The sequence below is a fragment of the Equus quagga genome, unplaced genomic scaffold (genome assembly GCF_021613505.1).
Source record: "Equus quagga isolate Etosha38 unplaced genomic scaffold, UCLA_HA_Equagga_1.0 203_RagTag, whole genome shotgun sequence".
NCBI lineage: Eukaryota > Metazoa > Chordata > Mammalia > Perissodactyla > Equidae > Equus > Equus quagga.
Window position 1 is genome coordinate 2,927,919 of NW_025798627.1, and position 13,389 is coordinate 2,941,307.

The 13,389-nt window shown below is 38.5% G+C and overlaps 1 protein-coding gene across 8 annotated transcripts in view; it reads left to right on the forward strand.

The window, feature by feature from the left end:
* The window catches only part of LOC124233492 (serine/threonine-protein phosphatase 6 regulatory ankyrin repeat subunit B), a 291,043-nt gene that overhangs the window by 185,923 nt on the left and 91,731 nt on the right, over window positions 1–13,389 (forward strand). For all 8 annotated transcript variants that reach the window (XM_046650630.1, XM_046650631.1, XM_046650625.1 and 5 more), the window contains 2 exons: window positions 1,242–1,320; window positions 9,950–10,064. In XM_046650630.1, the coding sequence (XP_046506586.1) occupies window positions 1,242–1,320; window positions 9,950–10,064 (194 nt within the window). The remainder of the gene's footprint in view (window positions 1–1,241; window positions 1,321–9,949; window positions 10,065–13,389) is intronic.

Genomic DNA, 13,389 nt, shown 5'->3' on the forward strand with positions numbered 1-13,389 from the left:
CCCCCCCCCCTCCCCTCCCCCTCCTCCCCCTCCTCCTGCTCCTTCTCCTCCTTATTTCTTCTTTGCAATTCCTGAATGAAAGAATACGTTCTCTCTACTGGGGATACTTTTGGTCTAAAAAAACAGTAATATTTTCTTTGGAGTATTACTATTTTAGTAGAAATCCCATTAATGACTGTTTCTTAGTTAAATGTGTAAGACTTTGGTATTTGCTATAATGATGATCAGTATATAGATTCTGTACATTTTCCATGTTTTGCCTTAATCTGTGTTAGGAAGTTCCATCATTTATATCTTGAATAATAGAGAGATATATAAATTCCTCACACATTTCCAGGTGATCATTAGAATGGTAATTTGCTAAGCCTTTGCGTGTCTTCATCCTGTGATTTCTAATGAGTTAAGTGAAGCAAGCGTTTCCCTTTTGGAACTATCAGAAGTGTTATTTTTCTGTGGAGCTAGAATGTAGGGAATGGTGGCAGGTTCCAGGTCACTTTTGAGAGTTGCAATGATTTATAGCAGTTTGTCAACTTCAGGTCAAACAAGGCCAAACAAGTAAACACAGCGTTTGTCTTTTTTCATGCACTGTAGACAAAAGTTGAAAAAATACCTTGAAGGAAAGTCTTCTTCTAGATCACAGGAGAGGAAAAAGATTTTGGATGATTGCCTCAGTGTGAAACAGGGCACTTTAAAAATTGTCAGTGTAACTAGAAATTTGGTATTTTTTCTGTAAAATAATTTTCACTTCTCTAAGCTTCTTTAAAATGTGATGAGGGGTCAGCCAGTGGCGTAGCAGTTAAGTTCTCATGCTCCACTTCAGCGGCCCAGGGTTCACTGGTTCACATCCCGGACATGGACCTACACACTGCTTATCAAGGCATACTGTGGCAGGCGTCCCACGTATAAAGTAGAGGAAGATGGGCATGGATGTTAGCTCAGGGCCAGTCTTCCTCAGCAAAAAGAGGAGGATTGGTGGCGGATGTTAGTTCAGGCTAATCTTCCCCCCAAAAATAAATAAATAAATGAATTAATTAATTAAAAAATGTGATGTTATGTAGTAACTTGAGATATCATAGGTACTTTACCTTTTGTTTTCAAAATTATCTTTTGCCTATTGTAATTTTTTATCAAACTTTTTAAAAAATTTAAATTGATATTTTCAGGGCATTGCCAGCAGTGTCCATAGGGATGTTTCAGATTGATATCACTGGTCCATTGTTTCTTTCTCTCTCGTTTTTTAGAGTAAAGATGGTAAAAGTCCACTGCACATGACAGCTGTCCATGGAAGGTTCACGCGGTCACAAACCCTCATTCAGAATGGTAAGAGAGATTCACCCACAGTGTTATTTGAACAGTTTCCTGGCATGACTGAGTTTGGCTGTCAGTCATCTGAATGGAAAGATGATGTTCTGTTTTAGAATTTATTAAGCTTGAATTTACACTGTCCTTTCACTGTCACTGTCCATCTTAGGAGTGAGAACATAGAGCCACTAAGTTTCACAGTCAATCCCAGTAGTCAATGAACATGTGAGTTCTGAACCTGGAAATGATATTCTTACATAGGCTCGAGATCTTGCACTTTTCACTCTGAAACTGGTAAAAATAAGTATCATACATTTTCTAGCAGCAAATCTGAATTATTTTTAAATTTTAGAATTCAGCATTGTTCCTTAAGTTAAAACTCATTAAGCTTCCCGGGCAAAGGCAGGAAAAATGAGGTGACTTAGAGGAAAAGCAGGTAAGTACGTGATATAAAGGATCATAAAATCATAGGTTTGATATAGACTTTGGAAAGTCACATAATCTAGTAATTTTTCAGATTGAACCATTGGGTTGTGCCTCTAACCAAAGTACTAGGGAGTGTCCGTTCACATCGTGGTCCACCTTACTATTATTGGGTCATGGCCAGCGTCTGTGAGTGCATTGACCTTGACAAGACAACTTGTGCTATCTTCGCAAACCTTAGAGACAATTGAAAAAAAAACAGGCTTAATCCAGATTTTATGCTGACATTCCAGGTGAACTCAGCAGTTTCTAAACTATCTTTAGTTGACCCACATTTCTACTTCTCAAAATTCTGACATTCGTCAATTTTCTTGGACCTATCCTTTTCTCATCCGTAAGAGTTTTGAACAACATACACTTGAATTGTTAGTGGTACTAAGCTGTGTCTTAGGCACTCAAGTCATAAAACCAAAAAGTCTTTTGACGTTTGGATGGGAGACCAGCCAGGGGAATTATGTTTAGGGAGCAAAGTACCTGCAGCAAAGCAAAGCAAGTTTGTAAGAATTTCAGTGAAGCTATAGGGGAAAGGAAATCCTAACGAGTGTGCAGTGAGCAAAGGAAGGTGAAGTGAAAATTAACTGCATAGTACCCACTAATTCTAATTGGAAATAGGCGGCATGCCTTTGACATTCACGTTATTGAAAAGGCCACTTTAATTATTTTGTTTTGCTTGAAGTAAACAAAAAGAGGTAGGGAGTGCCTTAGTGTCTCTCCTTTGCACACTTTCCTCATCCCACTGTATTTCTCAATTGTTTTTCAGAAATAGTGTCTGCTGCCTTAAAAACAAACCAAACTGGGGAGATATTTGATACCCATTTTTTAAAATTTAATGTGAATTTAATCAACGGGCCTTAACTCTATGGCATAAAAAGCTTTGTTCCTTGTTAAAGCAAATTCAAGCACCAGTGACCAGATCAGAGAAAGAGCAGTTTTTCTCCTTGTAAGCACTGCCTTCCTATAGATCCATCCCCATGGGCCAGACCATGCTAGCCTTCTCCTTGGAATCAAGGCTGTGACCCATCTCCACTGTATCATGCTAGTATGCTTGCAGCAGTTCTGGGGGTGCTGCTGGCTGCTTTGACCTCTCCAAAAGCCATCCCTGTGGACTTGAAGACTTTTAGGCCCTCTCCAAACATGCTTACTAGACTTTTGAGTTGGGACAAGGCCTGAGAGAGACCCCATTTCTTGTCCTCTGTGATTAAGGAGCTTGTATCAGAGCCTGTCTCATTCTTGGCTGGCCTGGCATTTTGCTGGTGGGTTGAGTGGGACATAGGAGCCTGGGATGATGAGGATATAGTGGCTGTAATACGTAGCACATTATATATAATGATAAGGCTAACATCGATGGGGTGTTGACGCTGTGCCAGACACTTGGCTAAGCACTCCACGTAAATCCTTTCAACCACCGTGAGAAAGAGGTGCTATTACTATCTCCATTTCAGAGATGGGGACACTGAGGCAGAGAGGTTGTCCCTTTTTTGGGGATCTACAGCAGGTATGTTGAGGCACAGAGACTGGCACTCAGGCAGTCTAACATTAGAGACTGAACTCTTAACCACTACACTTATAAATGTGTTCTCTGGACGAACAACAACATGTTAAAAAAGTTGTTTTAACTTGAATCCTATTTACTCTAAGAGTCACTTATATTTGGAATAGAGTTGTCCCTGTAAAGGGTGATCTGGCATTCTCTTCTCCCAGCTGACAATTCTTTGAGTTCATAACACATGTGAGAACTGCGAGTTCTTCCATTTGACATTTTTTAAAACGCCCTTAGGGAGAAGAATAAGAAGCATTTTCTTTCGTCCTGTTTGTTGACTTCCTTCTGGGTAAAATCCAGAGGCTCACACCCCCAGGGCCGGTGTCCATCCTCCAGAGTGAGTCACTGCCCAGCAGGACCCTGAATGCCGGTCCTACAGGGGACATCGGTTGGCTCCCTAAAGTAACTGGACGTGCTACTGAGGAACATTCTTTGTGTTCATTTATTTGTTTTCTTAAGTCGTTCTGGTGTTTGGGCCTTATATGGCATTTCTGTGCTTCTCTGACTGCTCTGCAGTCAGGGTTATTAGTTCTTCATAATAATTTTTTTTTTTCCAGAATCATTCAGTTTTGGTAAGACAATCGTTAAAAGAAAAACGAGAAAAAAAAACCTCTTTTCTTTTTTAGTTAGTAAGCAAAGACTACCTGTGCTGTTCGATCCCATTGTTTGTCATCTGAAGCTGTGTTGTCACAGTCAGGGTGGGAAAGAACTGAGTGAAGATACAGTATGACTTCGGGAGGCATTTGAGCCGGCCATTTGCTGTAGGCAGCTGCCTCAGACGCTGTCTAGCAGGTTACAAAAGTTCAAAACTGATGTTTTTTTCATAGAAGCTTTAAAAATAAACAGAGCTTGAAAAGGAAGAGCAAGTGATAGGTTAGGATGATTCATTGTGAGATTTTTGACCCTGTGGTTCACAATTCTTCCAAGGCGACTTTATAAGATGACCATTCTTGTTTGTGCAATGAAAATCTAATTTCAGATGAATGCCTAGATAATGCTGCATAAATTATCCCTTCTGACACACTCTGCATACTTCTAAATTCACAAATGTTTATTTTCCTCACTAATTATCAATGATCGATTACTAGCATTTAACTTGTGACCCATGAACAGAAAAGATATTTAATTTGCATTCCAAGCAATCAGAGATTTTCAAGTGAAAGTGGAAAGGTTTGGGGAGTGACTATAAAATAGAAATTCATTCATCCAGAAGTTCTTCAATATAAAATATATTTCTGAATGACAACAAATACACAGTCTCTCTTTTCTTTTTCTAATAAGTTATGATGTTTTCCTGAAATATATTTTAAGTGGCAAATGTGGAAGCATATATGGGAGGTAATTATCTGTATTTTTATAATTTTAAGTTGACTTTTGAAATGATAGTAAGAACAACATGAAGAAACTTTATCAGCTCAGCCCCTTTTCCACTCTTTCCAATATTTTTCACTGTTCTCTTTCCCTACCCAATTTTTGGCATATTTGAGGCTGGTAAACATGGAAGCCCTAACATTTGTTAAGAGAGGTTTGGTGGCTCTTGGCTGGGAAGGACGTGGAGAAATGTAGTGTTTGTCCAGGGCAAAGGCTGCTCTGAAGTCTGGGGCCTCTGCCTTCCCAGATCAGCTCCATGCGTGGACATTCCAGGCCAACCACTGTGGGCAGTTCTTAGACAGATACGTGTACCCCAGATTGCTCTGAGGTATCCGTGGAGACCTGTCTTGGCTGCCTGTCCCCAAGGCTACCATCAAATCATAAAAATGATCTAAATTGGATACTTCTAAATTCAGATCATAGTGAACTATCTTTTGATTCACTAGAAGATTGCAATAACTAATTTTATTTTATTATTTTTCTTGATTATAAAATTAGAACATGCTCACTGTAGAATAAAGTTAAATCATTAAAGACATCCCCCATGATCCCCATCAATGTGTTTCCGCAGTCCATCTCAAGAATTTCTGCTGAAAATTTGGCGAAACGTCCAGATTTTTCTATGTAGTTAAGAATGCGTATATAAAGATATGTAATTACTACTTTTACTTTTACAGAAATGATCATAGTCTATTTATTTGAACAACTAGTTTAAAAATAACTACTGTACCGCAGAAACAAAGATTTGAGGAAAGATCAGCGTTTGTATTCAAGTTGCCATTTATATTTCTCTGTCACAATCAAAGTAAAAAAAAGATTTACTTTTTTGTAAACAGCTCTTAAGTGTCAAATCCCAAATATGCAAATTTATTGGCAGATTGATTTTTCAAGTTAAACTCTACATGCAGAAGTCTTGGCTGTATAGTGAAGCATCTTAAATCCTGTGTAAACATATGTGCTAATCGTAGTTTTTAAAGCATTTGCCCTGCTACAAAGCCCCTACATATTTGGTAACTATTTCACTTTGTAGCAAAGATTCTTACTCACTAACTGTGTTTTACCAATATACCCGGCTAAAAGAAATATTATTTGCTGAAAATAAATCTTAGAGAGTTGATGGTCATAATGATCAACGGTAGGATTCATTAGAATGAAGGGCCATGCGGATATTATTGTGAAGATTTTATAATGGTCCTGTTGTAAGAGATGGTGTCTTAGCTTGGAAGTTAATGTTCTTTCCCCAGATCTGAGAAGATTCTCGATAGCTTCTTTTTTGGTGTAGTGCTCAAATATGCTGCTAATGGCAGCGCAAATGGGCACAGCCTTTCTCAAAAGCGATTTACCAGTGTCTACCAAGGGCCTTCAAAACATTCATACTTTTGACCCAGTAGTTCTACTTCTAAAAAAGTTGCTGAAGGAAATGATCTGAAATGTGAGTAAACATTATTAACAAATACCGTCAGTCCTGTGTTTTTCTTAATGGCAAAATTTGGGAATAGCCTAAATGCCTAGTAATTGGAGACTTGCTAAGTAAATTCTCTAAATATCGATGTCATCTAGCCATTTACAGTTACATTAATGAAACAAATTAACGACATGGGAAGTGTTTGTGATATAATGTTAATGGGGAAAGCAGGATACAAAACCTTTCTACCCTATGATCTCAACTATTAGAAATTTGTACATACACACACTCCCAACTGGAAGGAAATATTCCAGAATATTAATACTGACCATCTTGGATAATCAGTGAATTTATAGATGACTTATCTTTTCTTCTTTGTATTTCACTGCATCTTCTAAATTTTCTACAAAGAGAAAATTACTTTCTCAATCAGAAATAAGTTATTTGAAACAAATATATAGTATCTTCCCAGATTAATCTAAGCCATTCATATAACCTTTACATTCTCAAACTAAACATTATAATATTCATATATCTGATAATGGTATATTTTAGTTTTAAAATATCAGCTTCCTTTAGTTCAATATAATTGATAGTGAGAATAAAGCTCAGGATTTGAGGGAAATATGTAGAATATTTTGTGAAACAAAATTTTCTAATGAGACCTGCTCTAAAATACCTGATAGCTGAGCATGTGATCTGACAATTCGGTAACTTACTGCTTTCCATAATACTGCCGAGGTGTGATTCTGAACAGGACAGCCGGGAAATAAAACCTCAAAAGAGCTCACATTCTGTGCCCCCATAGCCTGGGCGCTCTCCTTGATTAAGGTAGACGTGCGTATTAGCTTACATGAGTACAAGTATGCACTGCATACTTTCTTCTTCTTGGTGTACTTCCTTTTCCTTCACTTCCTCACCTTTTCCTCTAGCTTTCTTCAGGCCCTTCCTTTTTAATTTGGATATAATTCACATACCATAAAAGTCACCATTTAGAAGTGTATAAGTCAGTGGCTTTCAGTATTTTCACAAGGTTTTACAACCATAACCATTAACTAATTCCTGAACATTTCATCACCCCAAAAAGAAACCTCATATCCATTAGCGGTCACTTCCTATTCTTCCCTCTCCTTGATTCTTCCTAATTGGTTGATTTTCAAGGGTTCTTAAAATATTTGGGAGATTATCCACTTATCAGTAATACATGTTGCAAATATTTTCACATGTCAATTTCTTTATTACCAGGGGGTGGGGAAAGCCTTTCTAATTACAACTCAAAATCTAAATACAATAAAAGAAAAGACTGATACATTACCAAAAAAAATTCCAAAGTCAAATGAAAATCTAGGGGAAAAATATTTTTAACATGTATTACTGATAAATGGGTAATCTCCCAAATATTTTAAGAGCCCTTGAAAATCAAGGAATAGAAGACCACACATGCACACACATTTAGAAAAATGGACAAAAGTCAGGAACAAGTTGTTCATAGCAAAAGATAAACAAATGGTCCTTCAATATATGAAAAGATGCTCCACTTCCTTATCAAGAGAAATGCAAGTGAAAACTACACTGAGATACCAATTCTTACTCATCGGTTGGCAGATACTCAAAAGCTTGACAAGGCTGAGGGGAAAAGGCACTCTCAGACGTTGCTGCTGTAAGTGCAAATTGCACAGCACCTGCAGAAGGAAATTTGGCAAAATCCAGCAAAACCACATATTCATTTACCTTTGACCTAGAAATCCCCTTTCTGGGAATTTAACCTGAAAAAACACCCAACACGTACAAAACAACATACTTATGAGATTATTTACTGCAGGGTTCCCAATAATAGCTAACTAATATTTGCAACCTAAATACTCGTCCATAAGAGACTAGTGTACTAACTAGTACATCCATGCAAGGGAAAACCATAAAGCTGTACAAAAATGGGGAAGATCTCCAAGAAGTGATCTCTAGGAGTGAATTCCAGGAAATATTGTCAAGTGAAAAAAACAAAAGTAAGGTATGAAAGAGTCTATTTGCTTATTTTTGCAGAGAAATGCAGGAAGCATAAACCAGAACTAATGAAAATGATTATTGTAGGATATGGTTGAGGATGAAGTGGAAGGGATGGAAATGAGAGTGAGGCTTTTAAAAAATATAATTTGACTTTGGAAACATTTAAGTGTTTTTCACATTAATAAAATTAAATCAAAACCCAGTAAAGATTTTGAAAACAAACAGAATGAAATGAACGTAGCTACAGTGTGTGTATTAAATTGATAACATAAGGTCACAAAACAAGGAATCCAAGTAACTTTTGAACAAAGTACTCCCTGTGTATGCTAAAATAATTACAGAAAATTTGTTGAGAAATAGGATATTCGCAGTCTCAAAGGATCACCCCACAAACTGCTTGTTAATTACAAAGGGGAAAAGACATTTTTGCAATAGAGAATGCTGGCAGGCATCACCTTAACCAAGTAATCAAACCTCTTTTTTATTGTGGTAAAATATACATAACATAAAACTTGCCATTTTAACTATTTTTAAGCGTACGGTTCAGTGGCACTAAGTACATTCACGTTGTTGTGCAACCAACACCACTATCCATTTTCAGAACTTTTTCATCTTCCCAAACTGAAACTCTGTACTCATTGCAAATAATTAAACTTTGGATCACCCAGTAATGCAATAACTTGACCTTCTGTGTGTGCCGAGAAGATGCAGTGGGTGTGCACGTCGATTCTGGGGGATTCTTGCCAACATGTTTAGCCTGAATCTAATAGGAAATAAGCAGGCAGTTCCAGAATGTAGGACATTCTACGTGACACTTGGCTTGGCCTCCAAAAATATCAATGGCATGAGAGACTAAAAATAAATAAATACATACATAAATAAAAGGCAAGAGGGTTGTTTTAAGTTAAAGGAAACTAAAGAGACATGATAACCAAATGCTATTAGAATCTTTGATTGGATCCTGAAATTTAAAAAAAAAATAGCTATAAAGCCCATTTTTGGGACAATTGGAGAAATTGGAGTATGCACTGTTTATTACATAAAATTTTGTATCACTGTTAAATTTCTTGGATGTGATGATGGAATTATGGTTATATGGGAGAATGTCTTTGTTCTTAGCAATGAAATGTCATGACATCTAATTTATTTTTAAATGGCTCCTCAAATAAATGGATAAATTGACCAATTATATTTGCATATATGTCTATATGAAAAGAGGAGAGAAAAAAAGAAATGTTGTAAAATAAAAAGTTGGGGATAAGGAAGGGAAAATAAAACCAAATAAGATGAAAATACCATATTATTAAAAGGACTGTAGATGGTTAATGTGATGGTTTTTGCAAATATGGACATTTTTGGTCCATAGTTTATGCTTTTACTCATTCATCATATTTTAAACTGGAAAAGCAAACTACATAAAATATTTTCCTGAACTCTGTATTCCCTTTGGTTCTTATGCTTTAGTATAAGATTTACACAGGTCTTTAATTCAGCAGGTGAAATTGAAATTGTGTGTCTTCAGAAGTACGTTTTATGGAATTTGATTACATCGTTCCTTCAGAGCAGAAATCTCTGCTGTTGTAAGATTTTAGATCCTTAAGTAAGACAATATGGAGAAATTTTCCAAAAGCCTTTCTAATAGACTTCCCTCTGTGCAGATTTAATGATACTCCTACTTCAGACGGTGACTTGTCCCCTTGAAAAGCATTGTTGTACTTCAGAACAGAGATGCACACAGAGTAGAAAGAAATCAACGTTTGGTCAGTGTGAGTGACTAGTGTAGAATGCAGTATCTGAATCAACTTGAATCCTTATGTTATTCTGTATTCAAACATCTCTTTCAGGAGGTGAAATTGACTGTGTGGATAAGGATGGCAACACTCCTCTCCACGTGGCTGCAAGATACGGTCACGAGCTTTTGATTAACACCTTAATAACCAGCGGAGCTGACACGGCCAAGTAGGTTACTGCAAAAACATGGCAGAATAGTTGCCGCACGTGGGAATCCTGTCACAGGGATTCTGCCATGCAGTGGATAGTTCCCTTTTATCCAAGCTAATGTGGATCCGTACCAGTATGCTAAACACAAATTGTTTGAACTAAATTGACTTTTAATGACAGTTGCAGGGAAGAACCAATTTTATTTTTCAGCTGTAACGGAAAGAGACCTATTTCAGTGGTTTTAATTAAGGAGATTTGAACTTTATTCCTAATTCTGCTTTCTAATATCCTTCTGTCCTTTCTGATGTTCAGGGTTAGTTAAGCGGGAAAAGTAAAACATAATTGGTCAAATTCAGAATTTATTCAGAATGCTTGCTCAGTTTTAGTGATTATAATTATAGGGTACAATTGAGTAAATCTGCTGCGTAGGGAAGGGAGACCTGACTTCATTTTACACTTCAATTCAACAAGAATTCATAAACATCTGTATGAGTCTGTCACGGTGCTGGCTGCCATGGGAAATTTCACAAGTAAGTTACCTGGTTGGTACCTTCAAGGAGCTCATCATTTTGTTCGAGGTCCAAGTCCCTCTTAAGACAAAGAACCAAGCAAGATAGTACATAATAAAGTTCTAAATGCAACAGGTATTAAGTGGCAAAATGTTTTGTGTGACCGTATATGCCATAGAGTGTAGACAGGAAGGAGAGAGCTCGAAGATAGCCAGAGTTTTCAGAAAAGCCTTCAAGGAGCAGGTGAGTTTTAGGCAGACTTTGAAGGATGAGAATTACTTGAGTAGCACAGAGAGTGACAGACGTCCCAAGCAGGGAGGAAAGCAGGAGCAAAAGATGAAGAGTACCATTCCGGGAAGAGTTTGGCCTGACAGAGCAGAGGGTGTGTGACGGTGCTGGCCTTGCCCAGAGGCAGTATCATGTCATGGGTTGGGAGCCCACGCTTTTGTGGGCATTACCTGGGCTCCAATCCAAGCTACCTTGCCCGTGAGCTACGTGACCTTGAGCCTGTTGCTCAATCTCTCTCTGCTTTGCTTTCCTCATTTGAAAAATGGGAGTAATATGAGTACTTATCCATAGGTTTGTTATGAGGATTAAAGGACTTAATTGCATGTAAAGCTCTCAGGTCTATGTTAAGATCTATATGAGTGTGAGTTATATAAATATATCTGTTAAGATTATTAAAGAAGGTAATCCATGTTCACAGCTCTTTGAACAGTGCCTAGCACATAGTAAGCTATCAATAAATGTTAACTGTTATTTTATTACTTAATACTATGTAGTAGAACCGAGTTAAAGAGGACCTTAAATGCCTGAATAAAGGGTTTAGCCTTGATCACAGAGACTGTGGGTAACAATAACCAAAGTTTCAAGAGAAGAACAATATGAGGGCAGTGTAATATTAGCAATTCTGTTGTGTTTGCCCAGAATCGAATTGAGAATCTTGCTTGAGAAAAGTCAAAATTTAAATGATCCAGGGAAGGCGTGGTGGGTTCCAGTGACCTTCTGGGCCCTCAGTCTAGTGGTGGAGAGAAGAGCAACAGCAGATGACTGCGGCAGTGTGAGGTTTGTTATGACGGGGTTTGGAGCAGCCTGTGGAAACCATTAGGGAAACACTGACTCTCTGGGTTCCACAGATTAGCTGACAGTTCAGCAAGGAGTTTGTCAGGTGGACAGAGTTGTAGGAGGTAAAAATATAGAGGGGGAAGAAAGGAAGGACATTCAGGCAGAGGGAAGACTATTTACAAAGGCACAGATGTGTGAACGTGTTCAAAGCAGCTTCCCAAGGCTAGATTATCTGATGTGTGTCGGGGAGGGGGAAGCAATGAGGTGGGAAGGCCGGAAGAGCCACATCTTGAAGGACCTTGCATGTCCTGCTAAGGAGTTGGATTCCATTTGGAGGCATTCGGCAGCTGTTAAAGAATTCTAAGTGAGTGTAGAGTAGGTTGTGTCTCATGACCCCACTGGTGTGTAAGAAAGATCGCTCTGATAGCAGTCCAGACATATTGGAGGTGGTCCAGACTACAAACGCTTGGCAGCCTCTTGCCAATGTCCAGGGGAGAAGAGATGAGGGCTCAGGCTTAGGACAAGGCTGAGGGCGACAGAGGAGGAGCATGCTGACAGAGTAAGAGCAGTGAGGGGGTCTCCTTTCAGAAGGGAAAGGAATAGGTTCAAGCCAAAGGACCTTTTTTGACCGGGCCTTTGCAAGATAAAAGCAGCAGCTCAGCTTTTGTGGAAAGAGCACTGTGCTAGGATTCAGGAGGCTTGTACCGGACTCTGGAGTTCCCAACCAGACCCTGGCTGCCCAAAGCCGGAGAGCATATATGCTTAGTGTTCATTTAGTAGAAGTAAAAGATCAAGGCACAGACCGGCTTCACCTTTGATGTGTTAATATTTTCAGGGGTATTTTTCTTTCAACTCTGGGTTACTTGGGGAGTTTTAGCCAAATAACCATGAATTTCTGATTTTCTTTCAGATTTAAATCAGTTTGAAGGATATAGATAAACTGGCCCCAATACTTAAAGTTTCCAAAAGACAAATTTAACTCAAACAGCACAAAGTTTATTTCCTTGTAGTTATTTTGCCTTCAGTTTATGCAAACACATAGCATGTGGCAAAAGTGCCTTAGAAATGGCGTTGTTGTTCAAGTAGCCTTTCCTTCCACTGACTGTGCTGTGTCCTGCAGATGCCGAGGGGGGAAGCATTGTCCCAGCCTCAGAGCCACAGCTGCTCTCTTTTGTCACGACATGTCTGGGGATAAGAGTGTAACAACAGTGGTTCATTAGACAGCAACCGTGTGTGTGTGCGCGCGCATGCACATCTGGCTAGTGTATGGGAGGGACATCACCTAAGGAGAAAATACCAAAATGAGGCGGAGGAGATTAACTTTGCTGAAGGACCCCCAGAACATCACTGTTCCCCTGGCTCCTTGTAGATCTGTGTAGGGTAGCTTGTGAAAGAGGAGAAAAGCAGGCCTTTCCTTCTATAAATAAGTGAATGAATAGCATTTATGAAAATAACCCATATTCATTCATAAACAATGTGGCCTAATGTATTTTAAAAGATCTCTGTATGACAAGTTTTATGGTCACTACTTTATTACGAGTTTATTTGAATCTTACTCTCAGGCCTTGATGAATGTTCTTTGTTACTCTTTTTGCTTCTCTCAACTTTAAGTCAGAGAACTTTCTGCAACTTGGCTCAGTGCTCACGCCACTTTATGTGGTGTCAAGCCCTTTGGGGTTTCTTCTTTAACCTTTTCAGGTTGGGGCCCTGTCTCTAGGATTTTAATCTGTCTTCTACCTTACCGATTATGCTCTCACTTCTTCTTCTGC